Source organism: Myotis brandtii, unplaced genomic scaffold (assembly GCF_000412655.1).
Source record: "Myotis brandtii unplaced genomic scaffold, ASM41265v1 scaffold50, whole genome shotgun sequence".
In the NCBI taxonomy this organism is placed as follows: domain Eukaryota; kingdom Metazoa; phylum Chordata; class Mammalia; order Chiroptera; family Vespertilionidae; genus Myotis; species Myotis brandtii.
Genome location: NW_005369061.1, coordinates 1,288,964 through 1,304,851, shown reverse-complemented (window position 1 = coordinate 1,304,851; position 15,888 = coordinate 1,288,964). Strand labels below are relative to the sequence as shown.

Sequence of the window (15,888 nt, the reverse complement as noted above, 5' to 3'; positions counted from 1 at the left end):
AGGGGGTACCCCCCAGCGCGCAGCCGCGCTGGCATTCTTCTGAAGCGCCGAAACCCTGGCTTTTTTCCCCCTGCGCCAGCGCACTGAGATAAAAGGGCGGGACTTGAGGAATCGCGCAGGCGCCTGGGAGAGCGCGTAAGGGTCACAGCGCAGCCGCAGAAACATGAGTACGCTTCATCCATTGGGGTTTGTATATGGACCGAGAATACGCTGTTCCTGCGCAGGCGTGTTGAGGATGTTCCTCTCCCGCCTACAACACAGCCAGCTCTCACGCAGGCGTATTGTCACCTGCAGGCCCTAACAAGAATGCCTCTCCTTTCGCCATTTTGGTAACGGGATATAGACCATCATGTCCTTGGAATCCTCAGGCATGAACAGGAAGGATAAGGTGTGGTGTTGGCTGGAGCTGGTAGGCTGTTGGTGACAGCAGTACTCCTAGGGATGTTGCGCTGGACTGTTTGGTTCCAGCGTCAGGTGTGGCTGGACCAGGCGCCATATTCTTAAAGAGAAAAGAAAAGCCATTGCGATGGAAAACGATGCTTTTGGTGTCGGGTTGGATGGCTCAATTCCCACTTCCCTCCCGTTCCCTACAGTTAATTTTAGTCTTAGCATCTCTGCCTTGTGTAGTGATGACACCATGGAGAGTTTCGCATGCCTGTTAGTACCCTCTTTTGATCACTGTCCATGAGAAATGCTCAAGAGGAGAAGCCAAGAGTTTATAATGTTGACAACGCCCAGCTACCTGCCTACAGTGGACTTCAACTCCCAGTTTGCAATGCGCAAGGGCTCCAAAAGGCTAACGGGAGCGCACTGCACCCTGGGAGGAAAGCTCCTGATGGCTCTGGTGGATTGTGGGAGCCGTAGTTCTGTGTGCATGCGATGCGCTGTACGGTAGAATGGACTCGGGGAAGAGTGATTTGCCTTCTAGGAAGGGCTTCTTTTGGGAACGGCCGTTCTGTATGCTGGGGTATTTGTAGTCTGAAGGCCTCATTTCGAGTTCTGTGAAAAGGGCTTCATCTACCTCTCCGGTGCCCGCCCCTCTCCTTGGTATCTCTTTCAGAGATGGCCAGTTATCCTGCCGACTGTAGATGAAGCGGTGAAGAAGGGAGTGGCATCATTGTGTTTGACTCTAGGAGTTTAGGTGGCACTGTCACCGCTCACTGCTGAGGTATACTTACCACTCCCAGAAGCGGAAAACTGGAAAGGGCTTAAAGACCATCTGTATCAATCCCCTAATTTCCATATGCACAGAAGGGAGTAGTGATTTGCTTAGTTCAATTTATGGAAGACCTAGGAATGATACAGATTTCTTGATTCCCAGGCCAGGACACTGCCGGTGAGGAGTTGCTGCTGTTCCTTCTTTTAGGATAGTAAGGAGGGTGAGTTAGATAGGTTGGTATGTCAGTGTGTGGTCTTTGGTTTCCGATGATCCTCTTGGTGCCTGGGAAGAATTATAAGGTCATGGGCCTTATCATTGCTCTCTACCAACCTCAGCAAACAAATTATAGTGGCTATGGGCCAGAGATGTGGCCCTCAGAGAGAGGAGGGCTGAGTTAGATGTATGGAAGTGGCCAGACTTCATCTTTTCTGGGGCTGTATTTCATGCCCTCAGAAGTTGGAGCCTCAGGTGCTCTCTCTTACTGGATTCCTTCCTATTGCTCAGGGCCTAGCTGTGTTGCTGTGTCAGCCTGAAGGCATTATGGGGCAGATAAGTAAGCCATTGGCACAAGCCCAATAAGCAAAGTTTTACTTTGATCAACACCATCATTTGCAGTTGAGAATTGGAACAGGCTGTGAGCTAATGAGGGAAATAATACTTGGCTTTGTTGACAAGTGCCAGGAGAACTAATCACTCCACACTCCTCCGTCTCTTCCTCCTCCTCCTTTTTTGTTAATCCTCACCCGAGGATATTTTCCCATTGATTTTTAGAGAGAGTGGAAAAAAGGGAGGGAGGAGCAGGAGAGAGAGAAAAACATTGATGTGAGAGAGACACATTGATTGGTTGCTTCCTGCATGCAGGGAATCAAACCTGCAACCCATGTAGGTACCCTTGACCAGGAATCGAACCCATGCCCTTTCAGTGTGCACGCAGATGCTCTAACCAATGAGCAACACTGGCTAGGGACACACACCTTCTTTGAACTTGGAGGGGGTGAGGTCAGCCCAGCGAGGCCAGGAGTTGGTGCCACCTTGGAGAGCTCCAGCCGGGGTTATTCCAGGAAGATTGAGGGAAGAGAGCAGGTGGGATACAGATACCTTCAGAAGTGACCTCTTGTGGCTAATCTAGGCACTGCACTCTGCCTGGACAGCTACTCCCTTCTTCCAGGTGGCCTGTGCTAGAGCCAAGAGGTGGTCAGCCATGAGTGGTCAAGACTTCTCTGTTGGAAGACTGTAGAAGCAGAAGGTGCTGGTTGCTGTTGTTATTTCCGTCAGAGATTTGTCTTTTGGCTTCTGAGTTCCCCTAATTCCCTGTTGTTGAATTTTGCTCTTATTCTGGAGGCAGCCATGCGGAGCACAGTCTAAGCATGGACATGCATGCTGTGGATCACGGCTGGGCAAACACTTTCATTTGAGGAGGTGCTTGGGGCCACAGGTAATGGGCACAGGGGCTGAAAGGGACCAAACTTGGCTAACTTTAGCAGATCCCATCCAGCCACTTCTTTCTGGGCTCTGGGGCTTTTGCTAAAGTGGGAGCCAAACCTCTAAGCTGCATTGTCCCTGCTGCTGACAGCCTGGATGTTTTCTGAGGGCAAGGCAGACTTGAGCCTCATGTTTAGGGTTGTCTCTGATTCCTGTTCCAGTTTCCTAAGTCTTGCTAGCTGGGAAAGAAGAGGAAGAAGAGATGTATGTGTCAGGCTTCCTGGGCCTTGTCAGCAATACAGTGACATTGAGAAGGGGCTTGGGAGTTTGCTACCCTGTAGTTCTAGACCTGGAAAAGAGGGGGAAATGAGGCTTGGAGGTGGATGAACAGTTGGGTTCCTGGGCTCTCACGCTTGGACTTCACATTTCACTGCCATCTATTGCACTGACCTTCTTGGGACAGTGAATGCTGTAGCACCTATAACTGTTATCTATATATATAAAAACCCAGTGACCAAATGGCAGAACAACCAGAACAACTGGTCAACCAGTTCTGTGATGTTGCACTGACCACCAGGGGGCAGATGCTCAACGCAGGAGCTGCCCCCTGGTGGACAGTGCACTCCCGCAGCGGTAGCAGCCACTTGGCTAACCCGGATGAGCAGTGTTCCCACAGCTGGCCAATCCACACAGGCCACGCCCCCCCCACCAGTGCACGAATCTGTGCACTGGGCCTCTAGTATATATATAATTGATTTCAGAGAGGAAGAGAGAGGGAGAAACACCAACGATGAGAGCGAATTGTTGCCTCCTGCACATCCCACACAAGGGATCGAGCCCGCAACCTGGGCATGTGCCCCAGCCGGGAATTGAACCGTGACCTCCAGGTTTATAGGTTGATGCGTAACCACTGAGCCACATCAGCCAGGATTATTAGTTGATGTGTCCAGCATGCCTTATGGTCCTGAAGTCCACATCCCATTTATCTCCCACCTCCTTTCCCTTCAAAGAAGCACCATCCACCTGGCCGTTGCTTGTGTTTTTTTTTTTTTTTTTTCCAAAACACCATTTTAATAAGGAAACAACAGAAATAGAAGATTATTCTCTGGCTGGAGGCCAGACTGCATATGATACATTACATATACAAAGCGGCCTATAACCAGCTCCTGGGCCTCTCTGACCCCCTGCTCCAGGCCAAATTCCTCGACCCTTAGACTTACACGCCTCTCTCGAATATGCCTGCCCACTCCCCTTATCCCAAAACAGTGGCCAGGAGGGGAGTCTGGCAAATGGTTGGAGTTAGAGGAGGGATTAGTGGGAAAGGGGATGTTTTAACAGCCAGACTGGCATCAGGAGGAGGTCTTTCTCTCCTCAGCGTAGGGGAGCAGGGGGACTTCCTGCTTTGGTGTGGCATGAGTACCTAGGGAACCCCAGCCTGAGCTTGGGTAAGGTCTCTAAACCCCTCACGATCCCCTAGAATTGTTGCCTCCACTGGGAAGGGACAGGAGCAGGACTGTCCATTCCCGGGGCCTTAGAGAAGGACTAGAGGCTTTCTCATGGGCCAGGACCACCCAGAGGCCACTATTGAGAGCAGTTTTGGCCGCTGGTGATGGCCCTGTGAGCAGCACCCTGGCGAGCTTTCTGCCATCATGACGTTAACCCTGCTGCACAGAGCTATCTGCCAGCGCTGGATGGTGGTCCCAGGGAGAAAGGCGCTTCCATTCTGCCTCTGAATTCCAGGCTCGAGGTGCAGGGCGTGAAGGAGGGTCAGGAGAAATGCTGGTTCTTGATGCAAATGCTCCAGCTGTGTTCTGCCCAGAGGCAGATGCCCCCCGACTTGGACCCAAGGAAGGGCCCTAAGTGGGCAGTGGAACCAAGAAAATAGGACCTGGTGGGCATTGCAGGTGGGGAAGGGCACCACTTCTTGAGAGATTAGTGGTGTCTCTTCCCGGGTGGTATGTACAGGAGGTGGAGGGACAGCAGGAAGCTGGGAGCTCTGCTGCTGGGCTGTGATGCAGGGCTGAGCTGGCTTCCCCCACCTAGATGGATACTTCATATTCTCTCATCTCCTGCAAAGGAAAGAGACTGCTGGGAGTTGGAAACTTGCATAAAGTTTGCCAGCCCATAATCCACCTTCCCAAGGAAAAGGAAAAGAGCAAGAGGACTTGACATGGCCCTCAGGGGTACCTGCCCAAGGGAGCATGGCATGGGGTGCTGGGTAGGGTGTCAAGGCCCTCAGGGGTACCTGCCCAAGGGAGCATAGCATGGGGTGCTGGGTAGGGTGTCAAGGCTGGCCTGGGTACTTACTCCAGTCTCGTAGGTTGGATTGTCAAATGCTGACTCCACGGTGATCCGGTCATAGGCGCGGGGTCGTGTTCCGGGCAGCTGCCTGGGGCTTTTTCCCTGGAGCCTGTGGGACAGAGAAGCCTGTGAGTAGAGTGCGAGGCAGGAGTGAGGCAGGTGTGCAGGGTAGGAAGGGAAGCCGGCCTCACCTGGAGAAGTAGAGGTACACACCTCCCACCAAGAGCGCCATTGCCACCAGTGGCAGGAAGATGGCAGCTGCAATGTGGGCAGCATCCAGGGTGCTGGAGGCAGCAGGTGCCTTGGCAACTGAAAGCACAGAGGGTGGGATTGGGGCAGAGGTCCCAGTCACTGAGAGCCCACAGCCCCTCACCTCTGCCCAGGGAAATCCAGCCAGCAGCTCCTTCCGGCTGGCTGGGGGCAGGGAGGGGGTTGCTAGTCCCAGACCTCTCTCTTTATCAATCCACCCTCCTTGGGGAACCCAATGGCCTGGGATCTATGAGAACCAGCGGAAGAGACTACTTCCCTGGCCCTCCAGCGTGGGGGCTCACCATCCAGGCTGCGGCCGCTGTAGAACCCATCCAGAGAGGCTGGAACAAGAGGGGAGGGCCAAGGGCAGTGGTTGAGTCCAACAGGCCTAACCACTAAGGCAGGGGGTGGCCTGATCATGGGGAGGTTTTGTCCAAGGAGAGCCCACCCCAGCATTTGTCTTGGTGTCGCCAGGTCAGGAAAATCGGGCAGAGACTGGGGAGACCAAGGGTAATATGAAGGGAGTGTGGGCAGTGGGTTCTGGTTCTCAACATTTGACCTCTTTGCCAGAGCAGCCCTATGGGCCAGGCAGAGGGTTGAGGGGGGCAGACGACTCACCAGCCCTGCAGATGGGTGGGGGGTCACTCCAATGTGAGGGGTTCCCGGGTACACACTTGATGCTGGCCTGGCCCTTCAGCACATAGCCAGGGGCACACGAGAAGTGGACAGTAGCCCCCGCTGGGTGTAGCCGCTTTTCAGGACTGCAGGCACCATTCTCGGGGGCACTGAGGCTATGGCATGGCTTGAGCTGTTCCACTGCAAAGCAGGCGGAGCCTAGTGAGGGTGCCACGCCCCTCGCCTCCAGAGGCAGCATCTTTTGTCTCCTACAAAGCAGGCGGAGCCTAGTGAGGGTGCCACGCCCCTCAGAGGCAGCATCTTTTATCTCCTGCCAGAGGCTTCCCCTCCTACCCATTTGACACTTACGGAGACATTTGGGGGCCCGGTCGCTCCACTTGGGGCTGCTGGCTTGGCGGTCATGGCAGGTGAGGATGGCACTACCCGTCAGCACAAAACCCTGGTCACAGATGTACTGCACCGTGGCTCCCACGGGGAACTTGGGGCTAGATATGAGGCGTCGGCTGTGCTCCACATCCCCAGGGTCATGGCAGGAAGTTACTATGGGTGTGTGGGGGGAGGGTGATGGGGAGGAAGTAGCTCAAGTAGAACTCAACAAAAGCCAGTCCTCCCTGGCGTTGTGCCAGGCAGCCAACATCTTCATGCCAGGGAGCTTTACCCTCTAGTTATCTGTCACCACCATTTTGTTGGTGTATCCCCACCTCTGTCCCCTTCCAATCCATGAGAGTCAACAGACACTGATTGGTGGAATTTAATTAACAAGCTGATGAACAGAGTGGATCCAGAGATATGGAAGCATGGAACAGAGTGAGGAATCTCGGAGGGAAGGTGGGGGAGATGATCAAGCAAAGAACTTGTATGCATATACTAGGTCTATGCATAACCCATGGACACAGACAATAGGGTGGTGAAGGCCTGGAGTGGGGGGAGGGGTGGGCTGGAAGGAGTCAATGGGGGGAAAAAGGGGACACATATAATACTTCCAACAATAAAGATCAAAACAACAACAAACAAACACTGATTGGCCAGCTACCAGGAACAAAATACTTGGAGTACTTGGTAGATAACTATGGAAAGGTATTGTCCCATTTCCCAGATGAGGAAACCGAGGCTTTGAGAGGTGGAAGAACTTCAAGGATACCAGCTAGTAACAGTTGGAGTCTGGTTCATAGTCCAAGAGAGAGGCTTGTAGGTTGCATTGGGGAGGGGTATATGGGGAACAGGTACACTCACCCCTCTGGCAGGAAGGCAGGTCCTCACTCCAGGTTAGGTCCCACTGGCACATAAGGATACTGGATCCCACCACCTGGTAGCCAGGGTAGCACTGGTAAGTGACGACAGTGCCATGCACCAGCTCAGGCTGTGACGGGCTCTTCCAGCCATTGGGGATCTCAGGCAGCTCTGGACATGTGTCATTGCGGGGCACCTCTAGGGGCACAGGGGCAAAAGATGTAGACCCTCAGCCAGCACCAGAGTAACTGTGCTAGCCTCCCCTCTCCTGAGGACACTCGGCTCCTGCCAGTTTGGCCTGGGCCTGGCCTGGGCCGGCTCAGTGATTCATTCTCCCCACTCAAAAGTGTCCCTCCTTACTCGTCCCTGACATGACTGTCTCCTTGATTCTTGGTTTATCATCTAGGCTTTGATCTTAGCTCCAAATACATGTTGGCCAGTTTCTCGGTCCTGAGAGATGGGCCAGGTAAAGTGGGGGAAATTGTCACTTCTATTGAAGATTACCAGAAAGGTAGAATCGAATACTTTTCCTTAGTTCCCTACTTTTGTTACGAAGTTCTGCCTGCTGCCCACCAAATCCCTCTTGCTGCGACAGAAGGTCCCTTTCTCCCCCTGGGCCCTGGGGGAAGATGGAGAACAAGGCTTCAGGCGATGCCCAGAGTGTTTTGAGCTTTCCCTTGTCAGGCTCCTCATCACCCTGGCCTCTCCGACTTGCATGTTTTGGGGTCTGCATTCTAGCATCCCTTCTCCCTCAGGCACAGGGTGGGGCAGGGGCAAACTCACCAAAGAAGTGGATGACAAAGCCCTGCTGGTAGCCCAGCACCGAGGTCCCAGGGTCTGACTGGAACTGGATGGTGACATCGGCCATGGAGGTAAAGAGCTTGAAGTGGCCTCGGGGCCCAGAATACTGGCCCAGAACCCGGGCTGTCAGGTCATCCCCATCATAGAAGGTAAGTACATCACCGGGGCCTATGCGCAGCCTATGGAGGAGGACTGTCAGGGAGGGTGGGCCTGGGGACCCCAGGATGGGCTGGGCAAGAGATGTCTCCATGGCTTAGGAGCTGGCTTGGCCGAGCCCAGTGGGCACTTACACTCGGACGTCCAGCATGATGCGCTTGTCCTCCTCCACGTGCACGCCCCAGATGCAGTCTTGCCCACGGCCATAGGGCTCCGGCCAGTTGGGGGAGAGCACCACGCCGGCCGAGTCTGTGATCTCCCCGCTGCACACAGCTGGAAGGCAGGGGAGGCCCGGGAGGCACGTCCCCTCCGCATTCCCCCCAGTGCCAGGTCCTGGAGCTGCCATCTGCCCCCAGGAGTGCCTACCCATTGCTGGGAGTCCCCACCTTTTCCTCGGGGAAGCTTGAGTGACACATCACCGGGACCCTGGGGCCCCAGGTTCTGTGGCTGGCTCCCTGGTGCCCACCCTGCTCCCTGCCCTTGGCAGGCCCATCTCTGCTTGTGCCCACTGACCTCGGCAGGCTGGCTCTGTCTCATTCCACTGAGGGTCATGGGGGTCAACACACTCAATGATGATGGAGCCTTGCTCTAGGGTATAGCCAGGGTCGCAGCTGAACTCCACGGTGGTACCCACAGGGTAGGAGGGTGCACTGCTGCTGAAGTTGCCGTATTTGACAAAGGGCTCATAGCAATGGCCCTGCTGGAAGGCTGTAAACCACAGGGCCGGGCTCAGCCTTCACTGGGTCAAACGGGGCAAATGTCCTCCTAGTTCCCTTCCTAGGGCTTTCCTCATCCTGGCTACAAATGTCTCTCCTGGGCTTGGAGCAGGGGGCAGGAGCAACCTAGAACACCCATCTCTATTATGCTCGGGAGGCTGTCTTGATCACCGTTATATTTCTAGCACCTAATTTTGTGCTTAGTGCATAGAAGGCACTCCATACATGTTTTGAATGAATTAATGCATACATGCATGAGTGATTCTAGAATGTCTCTTGTAGCAATTCTCCTCCCCTAAGAATTAGGCCTTCTTCGCTCTTCAAATTCTAGAGAATTCATTCACTTGGACCAGAGGGCCTGAGTCCCGGCAGGGGTCTCCTGCAGATGGGGTAGGAATCCTGGACTTGAAGGAAGGGATGGAGAGAGAGGGCCTTGGTGCCAGGAGAGCAAGGGCTGAGTTGGAAGGAGTGATGATGGCATGGAGGGGGAGGGTATGAGAGAAGAGACCCTAGGCCCAAGCCCCCGCTCTAGCCCCTCACCCCTGGGTAGGCCCCATCAGGCTCACCCTCATAGCGCAGGGCCATGCCTGCAGCTGCCCCGCTGCTGTCAGTGCTGAGCTCCACAAAGAAGTGTCGGCCAGAGCTGAGCAGGCCCTCGATGGGCAGGTACTCCACCTCATAGGAATCATACACGGGCGGGGCCTCCACGTTGTCTCCATTGCGGATGATGAGCCTGGGTCAGCAGAGTGGCAGCGGTGTGGCTGGTTGCTGGCCCGGGTCGGTGTGACCCATGCTCGTGTGCTGTCCCTCCAGAAGGGTATTGCCACGCCAGGTACTCCCCTCCCACCAGGACATGCCCTCACCTGTCGTCATCCTCTGCCAGGGAAACCTTCTCAAAGTGCAAGTGCAGTCGCTGGCTCTCGGGAGCCTCCAGCAGCCAGTGGCAGGTGAGGTTGTTGCTGTAGTTGCCCGGGAAGCCAGGGGAGACAATGCGGCCGGTGGTGGCATTGCGGATCACTCCGCCGCAGGCAGCTGGGAGACAGGGCCAGAACTGTGGGCGGGGCCCCTGGCTGGAGCCCAGGCAGCCTACCAAGCCTTCCTGCTTTTCCCAGCTCTGTGCCCTGTGCATGGGGCAGCGGGGATCTTTGCCTTCATGGTGCTGAAGATCAACCCTTTGCCCCTGTAACCCTGCAGCTCCAGGCAGCCTGGACTCCAGAATCTGCCTCCTCACCGTTCACCTCTGGGACTACTCATATACGACTCCCTTGTGTGTGGTAGCTCTGCCGTGGCCTGGCTGGGTGGCCCTGGACGAGTCACTTTCCTTCTCTGCTGACTCCTCCGGGAGGCCTTCCCTGACTACGCCCAGGTGGACTTTATTATAGCCTCTTACCCAGGCTCCAACCTTCTTGGGTGTATCTACTACTTCTACCTCATGCCACTTCCTAAAACCAGTTACTGTTTGGATATGTCCCTTAACTAGGATCCCCTGGGGTGGGGGCCAGTCTTCTCAGGCCAGGCACAGAGTTGGTGTTCAGTATTTGTTGAATCAAATGATTGAATCAACGTAAAAGGGGGGTAGGACTAGATCAGGGATGACAAACATGGTGTGCATGCCAGTCACCTCCAAATTCTGTGCCCCGAGTAGACAGGACTAGTCAGGTGATGGCCTCGAACACTCTGAAATAGCATCACTGCCACTGTCACTCCTGGGCTGACCTTGAGGGCCTTCCCAGCACTGCCTCCTCTGGCCTGGGATGGTCCTCTTTCCCGAGGAGAGGCTGACCAGCTCACTTGTCCCCATCACTAAGGACGGCTCAGTCCGTTGGCCTTAGACTCCCAGCTGCTAAGTGGGGCCAGTGAAGCGGTCTCAGGCGAGAGGAGTGTGGCTGGTTCAGGCAGCACTTTCCCGGACAGAGAGCTTCGGACCCTACCAGCTCGCAGGGAACCCGCTGCCAAGACACAGCACCTTTGTCTCTAAATGTTCAAGACAGCAGAATGTTTTCCCCGAATAAACCTCGTGCGGAGGGGGTTGTGGTGAGTTTCTCCGCTTCTCTGCAGAGAGAGCAAAGCTACAATTTGCTTGTTCTCAGAACAGAATGCCCTCAAATCTGATCGTGCCCTGTCCTACACTTACGTTCCTCCGTGGTTCCCTGTGACCCCCGGACAGAGTCCAAGCTAAGATGGGATTCAGCTCTTTATGAACCTGATTCTGGACTTGGCCTCAGCCTCTCCTTACTTCCCCTCTTCTTTAGGCCCAGCTCACCAAGTCCTCACCGTAGCACGCGGCTTCGTGCCTCCACACCTCTGCATGTGCTGTCCCAGGAATCCACTCCACCTCCCTGGGCTGACATTCTTGTAATCCTTCCAAGTCATCTCCTTGGGAAGCTTTCTTTGACTCCTTCCTCATTTTGGAGCAGCCTGCCCTCTCCCTCCCCCCCCCTCCCCCCGTGGGTCCCCCTTGCACTCTGACTTTGTCCCATCCCAGCCGTGTCTGCCCTGAACGTGCCGAGCTGCTTGCTGGTCTCACTAGACAGCCCATGCCTGGCTCATTCACCGCTGCTTGTGCCTGGCACCCAGGAAGAGTGTATAGAATGAAATAAGGTTCAAAAGCCCAAGCTAAAAAAAAAAGGAAAAGAAAGGAAAAAAGCCCAAACCGCCTTTCATATTGCAAACTAAACACTCCATCTTTTTCCTGCCAGCAGAACTTGGGAGTCTCCTTCCACTCTCGCCCTTTCTCTCATCCGTGTCTCTGGAATCTCTTCCCTCCTCTTCATTTCCAAAGTCACTAAGTTCAAACCCGCTTGCCTGGCTGGCCTCCCAGCCTCTGGACTCCACCTGATTGGCTTTCCTGGGGAATAGTTCTGAGCGCCTCTCGCCTCCTCTCCAAAACTTAAACAGCTCCCACCCCAGTAATTTGGCTGATATTCAAGGCCCTTCCTCTGTCTTCTTCACAAGCCTCAGGCCTCAAATACTCCCTTACCTCTCCTCTGTGTCACTGTCCACTGAAATGTCAAACCTTCAGTGCCACTTCCTCCAGGAAGCCTTGTGAATGCCCAGCTAAGAATGACGGCTTTCTCTCCTCCCAGGTCACTTATGTCTCTTCATTGGTACTTTTTACTTCCTGCTGTGAAAGTTGATGACTCACATGCTTTCTTCTTCCCCCATTTCCTGGAAGGGTGGGCCCTTGGAGGGCACAGTCCCTGTTTAATTCAGCTCTATATACCTGTGGTGCTGTATATAGTAGGTGCTCACTAAGTGTGGGTTGGATGAATGCCACTGACATGTGAAACCATTTTCGGGCTTCCTTATGGAGAGCCTGTGAAGGTACTACATGGCAACAGAGAACAGAGATGAGCCCCGCTTCTTCCTCCCCCGTTCAGCACGGAGTCCCCTGGGGCCACTCACCAATGCAGATAGGCTCCTGGGAATCCCAGAAGGGCTGAGTGGCGTTGAGACAGGTAAGGAGCCTGGCACCCTTCAGCTGGTAGCCAGTGGCACAATGGAAGCGGGCACTGCCTCCTGGATGGAGGCTAGTGACAGTCACAGCTCCATAAGCTGGACGTCGGGGAAAGTGGCAGCTCAGGAGATAGGCTGCAGAGAAAGAATGGGTGACATTGTGTGTGTGTGTTGGTGTTGAGGGGGTTGTTGGGTCGTAGCCAGGGCAAAAGGGGTCGGCCCCAGCCTGCCTGGTGGTGTCACTTGGGGCCAGAGGAAGCATCAGGAGTTCCAGAAAAGAGACTGATCCCTTCCCCAGCAGCCTGGGCTCCGTGGCTTGGGTTGTGGTCCAAGGTTTCTAACATTTTAGGCAGGTTACTTGGCCTTTCTGTGTCACAGTTTCCTCATTTGTTAGATGAGGTTAAAGCCCACCTACAGGGTTATTGTGAGAATAAATGGGGGTAGTGTTTTATTCAGCTTGGTATCCCTGAATCCAGCTGATCGTACATCTTCAAAAAGTATTACTGAAAGACTTGAAGGTGTGAAAGCACTTGAAACAGTGAAAAGCCTACACTAATGTATTTATATTATTTTTCCCATAGGGGACAAATATGAATTGCAGCAGGAAAGATTGAAGCCAGGCAGTACAAACTTTCCCAATGTTCATTGAGAAAGGCTGGAAAGCTCGATGGCAAGGTAGTGCACTTTTTAAAAAACAGGATGGGCAAGGGTGGGGAGGTAAGGCATGCCTTCAAGGAAGTTGGGGGCGGGACAAGTTGCCCTAGGAAACTTGGTAGCTTTTAGATTTGTCATACCAAATACAACCAAATGGTGGCAGCAAATCCTACAAAACAGCCTGGCCAATTCCAACTCGGGGCCCAGCTGGGGTGGTAGCTAAAATGGGGGTCAGGGCTTGGGTCTGAGGTGGGGAGGAAGATCTGGAGGGGTCAAGGAGAGAGGCTGAAAGAAAAGCCTTGGGCTACAGAGTCTGAAGACCCCTGGGGGCGATGAGGACTGACCACTCCTGGGTCTTGGGATGGGAGGGTGACCCCTACTGATGGTACCAGGTGGATGGAAAGAGGGGTTCAGGCAGGGACGCTGCGAGCCTCCGTGGGCCTTTGTGTGAATAGGAAAAGGAGGTGCCTCTGGGCTGACCAGGGTCCAGAATCAAGTTGAGTGATTTTTTTCACCTGTTCTGGTCTTAGGTCTTGAAAGGGGGAGGATGATACCTACAGCTCCCTCTCTCACAGGGTTCTTTTAAAAAATATATTTTTATTGATTTCAGAGAGGAAGAGAGAGGGAGAGAGAGATAGAAACATCAATGATGAGGGAGAATCATTGATCAGCTGCCTCCTGCATACCCCATACTGGGGATCGAGCCCACAACCTGGGCATATGCCCTGACCAGGAATCAAACCCTGACCTCTTGGTTTACAGGTTGATGCGTAACCACTGAGCCATGCTGGCTGGGCTCTCACAGGGTTCTTAAGAGAATGGCCAATGAATGGTTACTTGTGATTGGCAGGCAGTACAGGGCAGGGCTTAGGAAGTGGGCTCTGGGGTCCGATGGCCTGGATTTGAACATAGGCTCCGCACTTGCTGTGCCACCTTGGGCAAGTTACCTAACTTCTCTGTGCCCATTTCCTTGTTTATCCATCCATTTAGAGGATTACATACAATGTTGTTACATGAGAGGTTAAATGAGAGGACAGATGGGCAGTGCCTGGCACAGAACAAATACTGAACACACCAGCCTGCTGTTGTTTATAATCTTGATTAATAAAAACACCTCACATTGGAATTCACCTTCTAGCTTCTAAAATGTCTTCATAGTCTCCTTACTTGATATCTACAACATGCTTAGGAGGAAGGCAGGCAAGGCAGGGTTATTAATTCATTTTCAGCTGAGGGAAATGAAGATTTAGAAAGACTGAGGGACTTGCCCTGATCACACGGCCAATAACTGGTAGAGTGGGCCCTTGAAGCTCCTGGCCATAGAGCCCACTTGCTTTGCGTCTCCCCTGTCCCACCTGCTTCCCCAGGTGAAGTAGAGACCTGGGCTTAGGAGTCAGGGAAACCTGAGAGTAATAGACAAGGCTGACCTGAGTTGCTGTTCAGGGCAGCCACCCACAATGATCTGGGAAGACACTCTAGGCCAGGGTGGGCTGGGGAAAAGGGTGTGGGGCACTTTACCCAGAGTGGAGGGCGTGGTACTCAGGGAGTTCTAGGCCATGAGCCAATGTCATGCTCATCACTTACATCTTCTCTGTGAGTTCTTGTCACAACTCGGGGAAGGGAGGTCCCCCTGCTCCACAGATTAGGAAATTGAGCTGGAATGAGGTGAGAGCAGGATGCTGGGGGCAGATGACAAAGCCCCCGGACTTTACAGTGGGTAAAGTGCCACTTTGCAGGACGAGCTTCCTCCTGTTGCCATGACGACTGTTCCCGGAGTGCCTTCACCACTGCAATCTGTTGAGCTATTTTCTCCCTGGTGTCTGTTTCTGGAGCCAAGTCCGGTGCCAGGAATGCTCAGGAGGGAGGAGGGGGGTGCCTGGCAGGGCTCCCTGCCTCCTCACCCTGCCTGAGGCTGTGGGAGGGGAGTTGGCACTTGGTTCTGCAGTTGAGGCCTTTGTGGGGCCCCATCTTTGTGATCTCCAATATTATCTTGGACAGGTCCGGCAGGAGTGTTGGTACTGGGTCCCTTACCTCCTCTGCTGGCACCTTCTTTCTCCAGCCCAGGGAGACACGTGTGTGAGCACATGCTCTTCCTGTTCCCATCTCTGGGATCAGGGCTAATTACAGCCTATAATTAGGGGAATTACACTCATTAGGGAAAGAGCTGATCATTGACAAAAACTGGGCTGAGGAGGGAGGGCTTCTGGGAGCTGAGAAGGAGGCGGCACTGGGCTAGCTCTCCCAGCCCCTCCATAGCTTTTGTTCCCGAGTCAGCGCCTCCAACTTGCTGCCTTTCAGCCACCTTTGTCTGGCCCAACAGAGAGGAGGTCCGGGTTTTTGTGCAAAGGAATTTGCAGCAAGAGAGAAGGTTACCATGGCGTGAAATTATGCCTGCTGTTTAGGAGGATTGATGAGCCATTAGGGAGGCTGACTGGGCCGCCTAGATGCTCACCCTTTCCTTAGCTGGCCTCTTGCCTCTGCCAAGCCCCCGGCCCGCCCCACCACCAAACCCCTGCTGCCACGCCAGACTGTTCCCCCAGTTTGGGTGGTGAGGTCCGGAAGGGGTGAGTGCTCCTCAGGTGGGTCCCAAGCATCTGCATCTTCAGAGGAGTGCCTGCCCTCCTCCCTAGGCTGCGGCCCCCCACAGGGCCGCGGAAGTGGTCCATGACAATTCAAAGCAATCCTGTAACTGTTCACACCAATTATTTCCCCATTAGCATTCCCCAATCTAAACGGGTTATCCTGCTGCAGCAGTGCAAGAGATCAAGAGGACTTTGCCTGGAGAAGGGGGTGCCAGGAGGGATGCTGATGGGAAGGGGTACCGTTCCAAGCCCCTTCTCCCTTTTCCATCCTGCTAGCTCTTTAATACTAGTTTCTGGTGTCTTCATGGAGCATGTGCTAAGCACTGGACATGCACCATTTTGTTTAATCCTTATCATGACTTTTTGGAGTGTTTTGGTCTCATCTAACAGCAGAAGAAAAGGAAAGTTAAAGAGGTCAAGTGACCTGTCCAAGGTCAATAGCCAGTAGAGAAGAGATTCAAACACAGATCTGCCTGGTCTGTGATTTTATCATTACACTAGAGGCCCAGTGCATGAATTCGTACAC

General features: G+C 53.8%; 1 protein-coding gene across 3 annotated transcripts in view; it reads right to left on the bottom strand.

Annotated features, from left to right (window-relative positions):
* Positions 1-3,611: 3,611 nt before the first annotated feature.
* SEZ6 (seizure related 6 homolog (mouse)) overlaps positions 3,612-15,888 on the bottom strand; it is a 30,442-nt gene continuing 18,165 nt past the window's right edge. The window contains exons 5-17 of one of the 3 annotated variants that reach the window (XM_005876874.2): positions 12,076-12,261; positions 9,534-9,702; positions 9,237-9,403; positions 8,468-8,662; positions 8,089-8,227; positions 7,781-7,977; positions 7,001-7,195; positions 6,116-6,307; positions 5,750-5,947; positions 5,434-5,472; positions 5,074-5,191; positions 4,889-4,991; positions 3,612-4,666 (exon numbers count right to left, since the gene is read on the bottom strand). In XM_005876874.2, coding sequence (XP_005876936.2) covers positions 4,634-4,666; positions 4,889-4,991; positions 5,074-5,191; positions 5,434-5,472; positions 5,750-5,947; positions 6,116-6,307; positions 7,001-7,195; positions 7,781-7,977; positions 8,089-8,227; positions 8,468-8,662; positions 9,237-9,403; positions 9,534-9,702; positions 12,076-12,261 — 1,931 coding nt within the window. In that variant the 3' untranslated portion in view covers positions 3,612-4,633. Of the gene's footprint in view, positions 4,667-4,726; positions 4,769-4,826; positions 4,992-5,073; positions 5,192-5,433; positions 5,473-5,749; positions 5,948-6,115; positions 6,308-7,000; positions 7,196-7,780; positions 7,978-8,088; positions 8,228-8,467; positions 8,663-9,236; positions 9,404-9,533; positions 9,703-12,075; positions 12,262-15,888 lie in introns of those variants that run through there. The other 2 variants (XM_005876875.2, XM_014548266.1) reach the window with 2 other exon arrangements.